Source organism: Erinaceus europaeus, chromosome 3, assembly GCF_950295315.1.
Source record: "Erinaceus europaeus chromosome 3, mEriEur2.1, whole genome shotgun sequence".
Taxonomy (NCBI): Eukaryota; Metazoa; Chordata; class Mammalia; order Eulipotyphla; family Erinaceidae; genus Erinaceus; species Erinaceus europaeus.
The window spans coordinates 47,073,474-47,089,890 of record NC_080164.1 but is presented as its reverse complement, the minus strand read 5'-3'; the positions used below and the strand labels follow the sequence as shown (position 1 = coordinate 47,089,890).

At 43.1% G+C, this 16,417-nt stretch overlaps 1 protein-coding gene across 1 annotated transcript in view; it reads right to left on the bottom strand.

Moving 5' to 3' along the window:
* Positions 1-15,374, bottom strand: part of NFU1 (NFU1 iron-sulfur cluster scaffold) — a 44,749-nt gene extending 29,375 nt beyond the window's left edge. Inside the window, exons 1-2 of the mRNA XM_007521255.2 lie at positions 15,237-15,374; positions 11,250-11,350 (exon numbers count right to left, since the gene is read on the bottom strand). Coding sequence (XP_007521317.1) covers positions 11,250-11,350; positions 15,237-15,307 — 172 coding nt within the window. The 5' untranslated portion in view covers positions 15,308-15,374. The remainder of the gene's footprint in view (positions 1-11,249; positions 11,351-15,236) is intronic.
* Positions 15,375-16,417: the final 1,043 nt, after the last annotated feature.

Below are 16,417 nucleotides of genomic sequence, written 5' to 3'. Positions count from 1 at the left end.
ACCCATCTTCCTCAGGAGTAGCATAGAGTATGTTGTCCAGCCTCCCTTCAGAGGATGGAGCATTCTCTTCCATTGTTGATCCATGTTGAGGGCAAGGTCCTATGGGGGCCCACAAAGGGGTCTATTGTGTTGTTTCTGATAGAAATGACCAGTAACAATGGAGAGAGGGATTTATTTGAGGTCTAGGCCCATCATGTCTGTTTGGGAATCTCAGGACTCCCCAAAGAGGGCCCCAGCTGATGGGGTGGCCTGATAGTGACTAAAGAGTCATCGTTAAAGTATGCCAGTCTCTTGCCCTTATTCAGCTTTTGCAGTCCTTGCTTTGATGAGGTTAACTTTGGAGTGGGAGAAGTGTAATAGGAAGTAGGTGAGGAGGGTAACTAAGTCTAAGTAGACACTATTTCATTATGAACTTTATACTGACTCACTGCAGACTATTGTGTATTTTTGCTTTCAGGTATATATTTTGTCCTAATTTATGGATACATGTGAACATGTGCTCTATCTTATGGGACCTGTTCTGTAGCTAGGTTTTGGGATTTTGTTAGGATGTGAACCTCCTGGAATGGAATTAGAGAATCCTATGAAAGAAAAGGTCTCACCCACAAAGGGGTCTATTGTGTTGTTCCTGATAGAGATAACCGGTAACAATGGAGAGAGGGATTTATTGGAGGTCTAGGCCCATCAAGTCTCTTTGGGAAGCTCAGGACTCCCCGATTAGGGCCCCAGCTGATAGAATGGCCTGACAGTGACTAAAGAGTCATCAAAGTATGCCAGTCTTTTCCCCTTATTCAGCTTTTGCAGTCCTTGCTTTGATAAGGTTAGCTTTGGAGTGAGTGAGGGAAGTGTAATAGGAAGTGGGTGAGGAGGGTATCTAACTCTAAGTAGACATTATTTCATTATGAACTTTATATTGACTCACTGCAGACTATTGTGTACTTTTGCTTTCGTCTTAGATTTTATTTGGTAGCTTAACATAACTATAAATCATCATCACTGTGATATTAATACTGTAAACAACTACATTGTTTTTTTACCAGTGTCAACATTCTCTTTAAGATAATAAAGTTAGTGACTTAGAATAACCAATACTTACCATGTGTTTATTTATTACATGCCAGGTACACATCAAGTGCTTTAAATTTTTGTAAGCCTTTAAAGACCGTAGGAAGGGGGCCAGGTTGTGTTACATATGTAACCATGAGCAACGACCCAGGTTCAAGCCCCTGGTCCCCAACTGCAGGGGGAAAGCTTCCTTTGAGGTGAAGCAGTACTGCAGGTGGCTCTCTTTCTCTCTACCCCTCTACCTCCCCATTTCTCTCTGTCTGTCTCTATCCAATAAATGAATAAATAAATAAAACATTTTTAAAAGACCTTAGGAAGAAGGTACTATTAATTCCTATTTTACAAATTAAGAAACTGCCTAAAAAAAAAAACTGTTAAGCAGGTTTTTATCATTATGAGACTAAACATCCAGATCAAAAAAGAAAAACAATAATTTTAAAGAGGCATGTTAAAATATATTGATAATCTATAAAAATAACTAAAACTGACTACATATAGCAGGTCCTGCAATAACAATACCACTACATTATAATGTTCAGCCAGGGCCACTGCTTGCTCATTTTCCTAAATCTGCCAGTGTTTCCTCTGAGAATTCCAGTTTTCCTTCACATCCTAAAGATGTACAGGTAAGATTTATTGTCAAAGTTGTTGAAGTCTGAGTAAAGGTACGTGAGTGTGCTATGATGGACAGGCATCCTTGAGACACTGTAGTTGACATTGGCCACTCCACTCTTAGCCCTGAACTAGAATAAGCAGATTAGAAAATGATACCCAAATCTTCATCTGCACTATTCCAGCCTTTAGGTTCATGATTAGTCAGTAATTTGTTCTGCTTTATATGTTAACTCTTTTTTCAGCCACCAGGTTTTCCAGATGTTATCATGATGCCAACCTGACTTCCCTGGGCAGACGACCCCAGCATGTATCCTGGAGCCCCACCTCCCCAGATGCCTGCCCCACTAGGGAAAGAGAGAGACAGCCTGGGAGTATGAATTGACCTGTCAACAACCATGTTCAGCAGGGAAGCAATTACAGAAGTCAGACCTTCCACCTTCTGCACCCCATAATGACCCTGGGTCCAAACTCCCAGAGGGATAAAGAATAGGAAAGCTATTGGGGAAGGGATGGGATATGGAGTTCTGGTGGTGGAAACTGTGTAGAGTAGTGCTCCTCTTATCCTATGGTCTTGTCAATATTTCCATTTTATAAACAAAAATTTTTAAAAAATGAAATAAAAAGTGGGCACATAAAAAATAAAAAAGAACCAGTTTCCAAATGAAAAAATGATGAATACAAATTATTGTTTAATACCAGATTGCTTTGAATTTACTATTATTATTATTGTAGAACTGGGGGAGACACTATAGCACAGAAACTTTCTCCATTACCACAGCACTTCCCATGGGCCACATGCATGGCTATACAGATATCCTACCAGGTGAACTATTTGTCCATCCCAGAACTTAACCCCCGTTTATGTCAATTAGATTCATAGTAAAATTGGCTTTGTTTTTTTCATAGGTTGTTTTCCTTAAAGACCCAGTTCCAAAGAGTCTACCCATGACATTAAGTGAGGGTACACTGTAGTGAAAGTGGGTAGAGCATGGTGCCAAGCATGCAGTATGAATTGCATCATTTAGTCCTTAAATCCTCCCAAGAAGTCATTCTTTTGAGTTCTATTTTTTTCTTTTATTTATTTTCCCCTTTGTTGCCCTTATTGTTTTTCATTGTTGTTGTAGTTACTATTGTTGTTATTGATGTCGTCATTGTTAGATAGGACAGAAAAAAATGGAGAGGGGAGGGGAAGACAGAGAGGAGGAGAGAAAGATAAACACCTGCAGTCCTGCTTCACCTGTGAAGCGACTCCCCTGCAGGTGGGGAGCCGGGAGCTCGAACCAGGATCCTTATGCTTGTCTCTTCTTCAAGCCATGTGCACTTAACCCGCTGCGCTACCGCCTGACTCCTGAGTTCTATTTTTTATATATATTTATCTATTTATTTTCCCTTTTGTTACCTTTGCTATTTTTTATTGTTGTTGTAGTTATTAATGTTGTTGTTAGATAGGACAGAGAGAAATGGAGAGAGGAGGGGAAGAAAGAGGGGGAGAGAGAGACACCTGCAGACCTGCTTCACTACTTGTTAAGTGACTCCCCTGCAGGTGAGGAGCCCGGGGCTCAAACCGGGGTCCTTATGCCGGCCCCTGCGCTTTGCGCCACGTGCACTTAACCCGCTGAGCTACCTCCCGGCTCCCTTTTAAGTTCTTTTTTATGTGAGGAAACTAAAGCTGAAAGTGACTCAGTTAAGTGACAGAGTCAAGATTCAAGGCCAGACAATTTTCTAGAGCTTAACCACAAAGCACACTGCCAGTCTATATTTATGCCAAGCATAATGGGAAAATATATTTAAGAAAAGAGATCTTCTATCCTGTCATAATCCTTATATCACATATATTAAGAAAAAAGAGTAAAATACCAGAAATAAATTTACTTCAAATTTAAAGAAAGATTAAATTTGGCAAAACATATAGTTGATATGGAAAGCTTTTCTTAATCATTACTGAGAAGATTTTAATTTGACAGCTGAGTTGTTTTTGCGCCTTGCTATCCAGTTCCAGATAATTGATGCTGAGTCATTTCCTTGGTGAAGTAGAGATCAAAACTAAATTCTCATAGATGTTGCCAAAATCATTATCCTATATAAATACCACTTGGTGACTGTGACCAAGGAAATCCTAAAAATAAGTAAAAATGGAGAAGACAGCTTGGTAAGTGGGGGTAGACAGCAGGATGGTTATGCAAAGAGACTCTCATGCTGGAGGCTCCAAAGTCCCAGGTTCAATTCCCCACACCACCATAAGCCAAAGCTGAGCAGTGCTCTGGTAAAAAAGACAGCTTGTCTCATTTTACAAAGGCATCCTGGCTTCAATTTTGACAGCACATGCAAGCACAATGGATAGCACGAAAGGGAAGTACTTGGATGGTGGAACAGTACTTTGGTCTCTCTCTCTCTCCTGGCCCAAATCCCCTCATCTGTCTCTCATTTTCTTTATCTTCCCATCTAAATATCCATAATAAAAAAAAAATTTAAACTGAGCTGGGAAGGCTGTTCAGTGGTGTTACACATGTATGAAACCTTCTATTCATTCTCAGTGCTCTGAAAGGAAGAAAGGAAGGGAGGGAGGGAGGAAGGAAGAAAGGAAGGAAGGAAGGAAGGAAGGGAGGAAGGAAGGGAGGGAGGGAGGGAGGGAGGGAGGGAGGGAGGGAGGGAGAAAGAGAAAAGAAGTTTTAAAAATGAGGGCTGGGGAGTCAGGCAGTAGCGCAGCGGGTTAAGCACACATGGCACCAAGCACAAGGACCAGTGTAAGGATCCTGGTTCTAGCCCCCAGCTCGCCACCTGAAGGGGGGTCGCTTCACAAGTGGTGAAGCAGGCCTGTAGGTGTCTATCTTTCTCTCCTCTTCTCTGTCTTCCCCTCCTGTCTCAATTTCCCTCTGTCCTAGTCAACAACAATGACAGCAGTAACAAGAATAACAAGGACGATGACAATAAAAACCAAGGGCAACAAAAGGGAAAAACATGGCCTCCAGGCACAGTGGATTTGTAGTACAGGCACCAAATCCCAGAAATAACCCTGGAGGACAAAATACACACACACATACACACACACACACACACACACACACACACACACACACACAAGGGCCAGAGAGGGATGCCCAATAAAGCACATACTTCACTATGTACAAGGATCCAGATTCAAGCCTCTGGGCATAACACAGGAGCATCATGCAAAGGGGACATTTCACAAGCAGTAGAGCAGTGCTGTGGTGGTCCTCCTTTGCACACACATCTGTTCCCCCCTCCACCCCAATCTGGAATAAATAAAAAAAGAAAATTTAAGTCCATCAAGAATGGTGGAAATCACACAGGCATGAAGCTCTAGTAGCAAAATAAATCTAAAAATTTTCAAAAATAGGGGATAAGTGGTGGCACACCTGGCTGAGCGCACGATACAATGTACAAGGACCCAGTTTCGAAGCCCCAGTCCCCACCTGCAGGGGAAGCTTCATGAGCAATGAAACAGGTCTGCAGGTGTCTGTCTCTCTGTCTCTTTCTATCTCCCCCATCCCTCTCAATTTCTGACTGGCTCTATCCAGTAAATAAAATAAAGATAATAAAAAAACTAATTTTTTTTTAATTTAAAAAATGATAAGCTCAATATCTTAATAAAAGTAATATATAAATTGAATACAATCCCTATAAAAATCCAAATGAACTTCTTTAATGGAATAGAGTAAATGCTATAGAAGTTTCTCTGGAACCGCAAAAAAACAGAATTGCCAAGGCAATGCTGAGGAAAAAACAGAAAACAAAAATGGAGCCATCACATTCCCTGACTTACAACTATATTAAAGTAATCAAAACTATATGGATGGGTGGGGGCAGAGAGCATAATGGTGATGCAAAGAGACTCTCATGCCTGAGGCTCCACTGTTCCAGGTTCAATCCTCTACACCACCTTAGACCAGAGCTAAGCAGTGCTCTTGTAAAAACAAACAAACAAACAAACAAACAAACAAACAAAAAACCTGTATGGTACTGGAACAAAAATAAACATTCATATCAATGGAATAGAACTGAGAGCCCAGGGGGCCAGGTGGTGGCACACCTGGTTGAGCATACATATTACAGTGCACAAGGACCCAGGTTCAAGCCCCTGGCCTCCACCTGTAAGGGGAAAGCTTCACACATGGTGAAGCAGGGCTGCTGGTGCCTGCCTCTCTCCCTCTCTATCTCCCCCTTCCCTCTCAACTTCTGGCTGTCGCTATCCAATAAACAAAGAATGATAATACAATAAAATTAATCAATTAAAAAAATAATTGAGAGCCCAGAAGTAAACCCTCAGACTTATAAATAGATGATTTTTGAAAAGGGGGCTCAGGTCATTAGACAGAGAAAGGAAAGTTTCTACAAATGGTTTAAGGAAAAGTGGGTGGCCATATGTAGAAGAATGAACAACAGGACAACCACATGTCACCATACACAAAGGTAAACAAACTCAAATTATTTTTACTTTTATTTATTTGATAAAACAGAGAAATCCATGAACTAACATCTATTTTAGAAAACTGTAACCGTGGTGGCAAAAAAAAAAAAAAATTATTAAAGGACCCGTCTTCAGTTTAGGGTATATGTAACTGCACTCCCCTGCTAGAACTGTAGAGGGAGAAGTTACCCCAGCCAGTGGGAGTAACTTCAGGTGAGGCTGGCATGTTGGTGGGAGGACCACTCAGAGATAGGAGTGGTTACAGGTGGGGCTTGGGAGGTAGAGGCGGGCTTTGAGTTTACAGCCCAGAAAGAAGAGTGGGTTCTGGCTCTCTCTCAAGCTCTCTCTTTGGCCCTGACAGCATCATGGAAGTCTTTTCCTTTTCTCCTTTGCTCACTCTCTCTCTTGGGATCACCATGTGACCATAAAGCTTATGAGTTTTCTTCTCTCTCTCTCTTTCCCCAACATATTTTGTTTTCAATAAAAGTTTAATTTATTTGAATAATCATGCTCTCATCAATTCGTTGTTAAGATTAGACGTGAACTCTCAGAATGGAAACAGAGGCTGTTCCTCTTCTTATCCCTTCAACAGAACCTCCAAACAAGCTCTCAAAAAAAAAAAAAAAGATTTATTTCAGCTGTATTCTGTGTTCATGTTATTAGATCTAATTAAGTGCTTAATATATTCTATATCCTTTTAACACATGCCAGTGACCATGGGATTCTTATTTCAGCAGCTTGTAAAATTGTCTTACTCATTGCTATGGCCCTGCCTTCACCTCCTTTCTAAGTCACACCAATACTTATTATTATTCCCAAGTGTCCTTTCTTTCTCCTCCTCCAAGATAAGAAAAACAGTGTGCAACTTCCTGTAGTATTCTTATTTTTGCCTCCAAGGTTATCGCTGGGACTCGATGCCTGCACTATGAATCTACTACTCCTGGAGGCTACTTTTTCCCTTTTGTTGCCCTTGTTGTTTATCACTGTTGTTGCTGTTGCTGTCATTTTTGGAAAAGACAGAGAGAAATGGAGAGAGGAGGGGAAGACAGAGCAGGGGAGAGAAAGATAGACACCTGCAGACCTGCTTCACTGCCCATGAAGCGACACCCCTGCTGGTGGGGAGCTGGTGGCTTGAACCAGGATCCTTGCACTTCGCAGCATGTGTGCTTAACCCGCTGCACCACCGCCCAGGCCCTGACCAGATATTCTAATGGCCTGGAAAACACAATTAATGTCTACTGTCTAGTCTTCATTCCCTGTGAAATTGTGAACTATATATTTAGTTTTCATCCTCATTTCTGGTACTGAGCTCCTAAAACACTTGGAATTTCTTAAGCGATAAAAAGGATAAAGATGTACAGGTATGGGGAGGGTGGTGGCACACCGAGTTAAGTGCATATAGTACAAAGTGCTGTTTGAGCCCCTGGCTCCTCACCTGTATAGGGATCACCTTACAAGGGGTGAAGCAGGTCTGCAGGTGTCTATCTTTCTCTCCCCCTCTCTATCTTCCCCTTTCCTCTTAATTTTTTTTTTTAATTTATAAAGAGGAAACATTGACAAAACCATAGGATAAGAGGGGTACAACTTCGCACAATTCCTACCACCAGAACTCTGCATCCCATGCCCTCCCTTGATAGCTTTCCTATTCTTTACCCCTCTGGGAGTATGGACCCAAGGTCATTGTGGGATGCAGAAGGTGGAAGGTCTGGCTTCTGTAATTGCTTCCCCGCTGAACATGGGCATTGACAGGTCGATCCAGACTCCCAGCCTGTCTCTCTCTTTCCCTAGGGGGGAAGAGCTCTGGGGAATCGGAGCTCCAGGACACATTGGTGGGGTTGTCTGTCCAGGGAAGTCTGGTTGGCATCATGCTAGCATCTGGAACCTGGTGGCTGAAAAGAAAGTTAACATATGAAACCAAACAAACCATTGACTAATCATGAACCTAAAGGCTGGAATAGTTCAGATGAAGATTTGGGGGGTCTATATTTTATAGATAACTAGTAGGCATATTTTAGTTATATTCCAAAAAGACCTGTAGCTATACTAGTTTGTTAGTTTTTTTTTCCCTGAGCCTGAAATCTGATATGCCAGTGGATCCAAGTTATTGTCTGGGGAGATGATGTCATGGATGGAAAAAGGACCAGAAAGCTGGATCAGGGAAGAGAGTAGCTCCCAAACATGGGAAAGGGGTATAAATATTGTTGACTATAAACCCCATCGATTTGATGTGATCTGGGGCCCATAATCAACTTAGGAGCCTATGTGACCTCTGCATCCCTGTAGATCTGAGCTCACATTCTGTGGTCATGAGTAGGAACATTCCAGGCTGCCCCAATATCGACCCATCTTCCTCAGGTGTAGCATAGAGTATGTTGTCCAGCCTCCCTTCAGAGGATGGAGCATTCTCTTCCATTGTTGATCCATGTTGAGGGCAAGGTCCTATGGGGGCCCACAAAGGGGTCTATTGTGTTGTTTCTGATAGAAATGACCAGTAACAATGGAGAGAGGGATTTATTTGAGGTCTAGGCCCATCATGTCTGTTTGGGAATCTCAGGACTCCCCAAAGAGGGCCCCAGCTGATGGGGTGGCCTGAAGTGACTAAAGAGTCATCGTTAAAGTATGCCACTACAGACTATTGTGTATTTTTGCTTTCAGGTATATATTTTGCCCTAATTTATAGATAAATGTGAACATATACTCTCTTACGGGACCTGGTCTATATCTAGGTTTTGGATTTTGTTAGGAAGTGAACCTCCTGGAATGGAATTAGAGAATCCTATGAAAGGAAAGGTCTCACCCAAGTAATGAGGGTGAAGGGTTAACATTCCACACCTGACATTTCAGGACACAGTCTGAAGTCTGAAGCATTCTGAGGCAGTATCGTTGCATTGATTAGGTTGGGATCAGCAGATGCAATATCATTTGGTATGAATTGAGAACCAGAGGCTTGAACCTGGGTCATTAACATGGTAAGGTATGCTCAACTGGGTACACAGCTGCCTCTGGGTTTTTTTCTTTTTCTTTTAATTAATTAACTAATTAATTATTGCCTCCAGGGTTATCGCTGGAGCTCAGTGCCTGCACTACGAATCCACTGCTCCTGGAGGCCATTTTTCCCATTTCTGTTGCCCATATTATTCTATATTTATTTATTTATTTTCCCTTTTGTTGCCCTTTTTTATTGTTGTTGTAGTTATTATTGATGTCATTGTTGTTAGATAGGACAGAGGGGGAGAGAAAGAAAGACACCTGCAGAACTGCTTCACCACCTATGAAGCAACTTCCCTGCAGGTGGGGAGCTAGGGGGCTCGAACCAGTGTCCTTACGCTGGCCCTTACGCTTTGCGCAACGTGCACTTAACCTGCCGCGCTACCGCCGGACTCCCTGCCCTTGTTATTTTCATTGCTTCCATTGCTGTTGTTGTTGCTGGATAGGACAGAGAGAAATTGAGAGAGGTGGGGAAGACGGAGAGGGGGAAAGAAAGATAGACACCTTCAGACCTGCTTCACCACCCGTGAAGGAAAACCCCTGCAGGTGGGGAGCCGGGGGCTCAAACTGGAATCCTTAAGCTAGTCCTTGTGTTTCAAGCCATGCGTGCTTAACCTGCTGCACTACCTACCACTTTTTTTTTTTTCTCTCCCTTCAGTTAAGATAGCAGAAGAGGTTATTTATTGTACACGGGTTACATTCAGCCACAAGGAGAGCAGAACTAGTCCAGAATGACAAGTCTAAGGCAAAGGAGCAAAAGGGACTGTGTCTTGGTATAAGCAATGAAGGTCACTCAAGATGATCGTGTAGGATCAAATGGTGATGAGGTTCTAGATCCGCTGAAAACAAGTTCTAGGCTGCAGCACAGAAGTCCAATTTGTACCAGCGCCTCTGGCCTCCGGCATCCCTTATTTCTGCTCTCATGGCTTCCATGGGTGCACAAGTCTACTTGGACCTCTGCCTCATCTTTCTTCTTTTGCGCTTCAGCCTGCGCATTCGCTTCTTCCTCCACTTGGCTCTCATCATGGAAAGGGTTCTAGGAAGATGGCGCTAAGGCCGAGAGCTACCTACCACTTTTTTAAACAGAGCACTGATCAGTTCTGGCTTATGGAGGTGCTGGGGGATTGAACCTGGGACTTCGGAGCCTCAGGCATGACAGTCTCTTTGCATAACCATTATGCTATTTACCCCTATCCCTACTGGGTTTCTATAAATAAAAATATTTTTAATTGGGCTCTGGAAGTCACTCAGCTATATAACATATGCAGAAAGACTTGGGTTCATCACATGGCAGCACATTAAAAGAAAAATGACTTCCAGATCCAACATCCAGAAAAAAAAAAAAAAGTCCCTGAAAGTTTATTTTGTAAGGACTATATAAGCACTATGTTCTAAGGTTTGGATGACAGCTAGAAATGTCAAAATAAGGAGGAAGCAGCTTCAAGTACATTTGATCCTTTGAAACACAAACTCATTTATAGCTTCATTTTATAATATTTCCATTTCAGGAATCATCTGTTGAGCAACTTATGTTCCAAAGAATGTGTTATACAAGACAATGAGAGTTCACAGATATAATAAACTAGACATTGACCTAGGAACTCTAGAAATCTAATGCCAAGAATATGAGTACAGAATGTACCAGTATTATAAGAAGGAAAATGCTAAGTTCTTTTTATGGACTCCTGAGTAGAAACTTACACATTTTCATCTTTTATCATCCAGAAATTCTTTTTTTTTTTTTCTTTTCCCTCCAGGGTTTTTGCTGGGCTCAGTGCCTGCACCATGAATCCACCACTGCTGGAGGCCATTTTTCCCCCTTTTTGTTGCCCTTGTTGTAGCCTCGTTGTGGTTATTATTATTGCCATTGTTGATGTTGTTCATTGTTGGATAGGACAGAGAGAAATGGAGAGAGGAGGGGAAGACAGAGAGGGGGAAAGACAGACACCTGCAGACCTGCTTCACTGCCTGTGAAGCGACTCTCCTGCAGGTGGGGAGCCAGGGGCTTGAACCTGGACCCTTATGCCGGTCCCTGCGCTTTGCGCCACATGCACTTAACCCATTGTGCCACCGCCCAACCCCCCATGCACAAATTCTTACTGAAGCATAGTTTCAAAAGTTTTAACTTGCTCTAAAAGAGGTGAAATTTTACCTGTTTGACGCAAGGCTTCAGGTATTGGGAAAAGTGGCCTTTGTCCAAACCAATGTAGAGGTTGCTTCTGTCTCATATATGGATTCATCATATGACAGAATCTATATTCAAAAACAAATAAAATTACATTTTGAGATATAGTCAGCCAGGGAAATAATAAAGTGGTGTAGGCAAAGGACTTTCATGCTTGAGATACTAGAGGTTCCAAGTTCAGTCCCTAACAGCTCCATAAGCCAGAGTTGAACAGTGCTCTAGTCAGAAAAACAAGCAAGAACTTGGAAAAAAAAAAAAAAAAAAGTAAAAGAGAGATAATCAGTGCTTAAGCTGCTTCTTCTCACACATAAAACACATAATCTCATTTTCTATTTACAATATTGCTCTTCCTTCCTTAGGCAAGCAGTATATATATATATATATACATATTTTTCATTTGCCATCTGCCTTTACTTTTACTGGGATCATGTACTGAACAGATGATGCATGGCCCACACTTTCGGACAGTGATAGCAAAAGCTTCATCAAATTTCCAGATCACATATATGCTTAATCCCACGCTTGACAGGCTTTGACAAGCCTCCAGCATTTTTTGCTTCAGACCATGCCAAGGTACCACCACTGCCTAGTTATATATTATGCACCCATTTCTAGGAAAGAACCAATACCTCCCTCAACATTAGTTCTATACCATTTCTGGTTTATTATACACTTCCCAGACAGCAAATGTTGTGGTCCATTTATAGTGCTGTTTAGTCATCATCTTCCTCTTCTTCTTCCTCTTCCTCAAAACTATCTTCAAAGCTCTCACTGTCCTCCTGGTCTTCGTCACCTTCTATTGCTATATCCCACTGTGGGTGGTTCTGTAGTACAGGCTTAGCCTCGTGAACTTCCAATTTCAATGCTTTGATCTGATCTAGACCCATGTAGGAGTCTGATCTCAGAAATACTGTGTACTGATAATTCCCAGGCTGATGCAAGCATTATTTAAAATTTACAGACAAGCACGGGTAGAAATGTATAGGCTTGATAGATAACTAAGTGTACAGAGGGTAGTACAATATCAATTGTGAAAGAATGTAATGTATCTACCTTAAGTGGTTTAGTTTGGAGTCACAAACTCTTAGCATGCATCAGGAAGACAAAGAACTACAAAATGAGAACTTGGGGGGCAGGCAAAATAATTCACCCAGATGGTACACCAAACATGTCACCCAGGTTCAAGCCTAGTCCCCACTATCCTGGAGTGGCATTCAGTGCTGTAGTATCTATCCCTCTCTTTGTCTCTCTATATATCAAAAAGTTAGCCTGGAACAGTGAAGCCCCACCGCTAACAACAAAATATTATCTTTCTTTGTTTCTTTTTTTTTTTTTTAACTAAGTAAAAGTCACATGATTCAAAATTTAAAAGGAATAAGTACTATAAAACCTATTACGGGGGACGGGGGCGGGGGGCGGGCGGTGGCGCAGTGGGTTAAGCGCATGTAGCGCAAAGCGCAAGGACCGGCAGAAGGATCCCGGTTGGAGCCCCCGGCTTCCCACCTGCAGGGGAGTCGCTTCACAGGTGGTGAAGCAGGTCTGCAGGTGTCTATCTTTCTCTCCCCCTCTGTCTTCCCCTCCCCTCTCCATTTCTCTCTGTCCTATCCAACAACGAACAACATCAACAATGGCAATAATAATAACCACAACGAGGCTACAACAAAAGGGGGAAAAATGGCCTCCAGGAGCGGTGGATTCATGGTGCAGGCACCGAGCCCAGCAATAACCCTGGAGGGGAAAAAAAAAAAAAAACTATTACAGGGAAAGGAAATAAAACGACTTTAGTAAAAATTTTTATAAATCAATGCAAGTGACTTTAAAATTAAGCTTAAATTACTATTATCCATTACATTTGAATTTTACAGAAATGACTGGATAATTTTATTTTCTTTTTTTTCTTTCTTTATTGGGGAATTAATGTTTTAAATTCAACAGTAAATATAATAGTTTGTACATGCATAAGGATAATTTAAAATATATACAATCATTATAAAAAAAAACATTTCTCTGGTTATTTTCAGCTGCATTTCATTAAAAAGAGATACCACTGGTGCCAGGAAATAGCTGACCTGGTAGAGTGCACATGTCGCCTTGTTCAAATCCCTGGCTACTGTATGGGGAACTAAAGGGGAAACTTCAGAAGCAATGGGGACAGTACCGGGATGCTCTCAATGTTTAAGCACATGGCAAAGCAGCACCTTTGTCTAACTGTTCTGACTAGTTGAAGAGCAGTGTTTTTGTTCATTAAGCCCAGAGGAAAAGCAACAGATAAGACAAACTAAAGCCATGTCTGGGCCCAGAGAGTGCTCAATTATCAGCATATTGTCAAGAGAGTGACTACATGGGAGGTGCCACAGCTTTAGTGCTGTGGTGTCTCTTACTCTTTTTTTCTTTCTTTCTGAGTGAAAAAAGGATCCAGAAGTAGTGAAATTGCACAAACAAACATATGTAATTCTGACTGAGGCCTGGGAGGTAGTAAAGAAGCTAAAGCTCTGGACTCTCAAGCATGGGGTCCTGAGTTTGATCCCTAGCACTGCATGTACTAGAGTGATATTCTGGTTCTCTCTCTCATTAACAACACACACACACACTGGTTCTCTCTCATTAACAACACACACACACACACACACACACACACACACACAAATTTTAAACAATAAAATAGAGAGGTGGCTCAGCAGTGTAGAGTGCAACCCTTGCATCTATGACACAACATTAAAATAAATAAATAAATAAATAAATAAATGGAACACTATAAATGGCAGGAGTTCTCTCTCAAAGAAACAAACCAAAGGTTAAAAAAACAAAGCAAGCAAACAAAAAACTAGTGGGGCAGGGAGGTGGCGCACTTGATTGAGTGCACAAGCTACCACGTGCAAGGGCCTAGGTTTAAGGCCCTGGTTCCACCTGCAGCAGGAAGATGCCGCGAGAGTGGTAAAGCAGTGCTGCAGGCATCTCACTATCTCCCCCTTCCTTCCCAATCTCAATGTAAAACAAATAAAGTACTTAAAATATTGTAAGGAGGGGCCGGACGCTGGTGCCTCTGGCAGAGCGCACATACTGCAATTGGCGCAAGGACCCGGGTTCAGGCCCCCAGTCCTCACCTGTTAGGAGTGATGAAGCAGTGCTGCAAGTGTCTTTCTCTCTGAGTCTCTCTCAATCTCTATCTTCCCCTCTCAATTTCTGTCTCTATCCAAAATTATATGCATATATATTACATAAAACGATTTTAATCTAGTAGAATAAGTCAAATTATTCAGATTGTCAAGTACAAGCAATGGAGGCAGATGACTACCAAAAACATCCCTCTGGACTCTTTGATTTCTTTAGGAGATGCATCAAAACTTTAAGACTATCACTTGCACTAACTGAAGGTCAAACCCTCGATCGGTCCTTTTTTTTCTTCCAAAAACAAAACAAAGCCGGGGTACAGGGTACAACCCCTTAAATCGTCAGGGTCATTCACCTAATCCCACACTGACAGAAGTCACGGGAGATGCAAGGAGGGACACTGATGAGTTCCCGTCACTCGCCAGCTGGTGACCCCACAGAGGCCCCCCCACCCCCGGAGCCTCCCAGGGAAAGTGGGGAGCAGGGAGGGCGCCCGCCGACACCTTTGTTTACATTCTGGGTGGGTGTTTGACAGACAGGAGCAGGGTGCACGTGGTAGAATGGCTGGCGCGGCCCCGGGATTTAAAAGCTGCCTCTCCTTTCGGTGTCTGCCAGCCTCCGGGAGGAGCTCGGGCATCGCGTCCGCGCCCCGGGGCCGAGCCCCTGAGTCCGCCGGCGGCCGCCCACTTCGGCGCTGAAGCCCGAAACCGCCGACCCACTCAAAGGCTCGACCTGAGCCCTACCGCTCCCAACCCGTTTGAGGGAGGCTGAGCGAAGCGGCTACTACTTTCCTTTATTATGTCCAGTGGCATCCCAATGAGGAATCCCAGACTCGTCACCTACCGACTACGCAGCCCCGCGGCAGCGGCTGCAGCTCCCCAGCCCAACCGGGCCGCCGCCGCTGCCGCCGCCATCTTAATCCGGGTAGACTTCGCTCCTAGCCGAGACGCAGAAGTTCCCGCGCAGGCGCAGACCTACCTACCACTAGCGGGGGCGGGGAAGAGCGCCCCCTACCGGCGGTGGGAGGCGTTACTACAAATGGGTGAGGTCCAATTGCTCCTGGCTGTTAGGGAGCCTACCTACTGCGGAAATTGGGATGTGGGGGAGAAATCTATAGGTTTGCACAGGAGGTCGAGATTAGACATGCAGCACTCTCCACACATGTTAGAATTGGCTTTCTTCCTGGGTTCTGCAGCTGGGATGCTGTTTCCCAACCCTAAACTTGCCCTACTGTCACTTAGAAGCTTCTGCTTGCCCTATTGTGATTACTTCAAAAGATTATCTAGAGATGGAGGACAGAAAGGAGTCTGGTGGGAGGGGGCTTTGGGGTCCTGGTGCATATTGGTGGAGGGGGACGTAAGTTGGCAGTCAGAGTGTTTTGCTGGGGGTCGGGCACGTGGCTTAAAACGCAAGGACCCGCGAAAGTTTCCCGGTTGGAGACCCCAGCTCCCCACCTACAGTGGAGTCTTTTCACAAGCCTTGAAGCAGGTCTGCAGGTGTCTTTCTCTCCCCCTCTGTCTTCCCCTCCTCTCTCCATTTCTCTCTGTCCTATCCAACAACAACGACATAAAAAACAACAATAATAACTACAACAATAAAACAAGGGCAACAAAAGGGAAAATAAATAAATATTTTAAAAGAGTGTTTTGCGGACATGTATCTTGGGGAAATGAGAAACCAATCGTACCCATGTGTCAACAACTCCACTGTAAACCATCAACACCCCAGTATAAAAAATATATATATTCTCTGGAGAGGCTGAGGAGGTGACACAGAGGTAGAACTCAAGACTTGCAAGAATAACGGCCTAAATTTTATCCCTAGCGCTGAGTATATCTAGCCCCTTTATGTCACCCAAAGTGCAATAAAAGTCCCCTTAACTGATTTTTTTTCCCCTCCCAAACTTTCCTGGGTAATTCAGCTTTCTTGAGAATAGCAGTTCTCAAATTGTGGACTAGGGTAGCAAAGACTTGAGAAACAATTGAAAATGCAAATCCCTCCTGCACTGCTGGTGGGAATGTAAA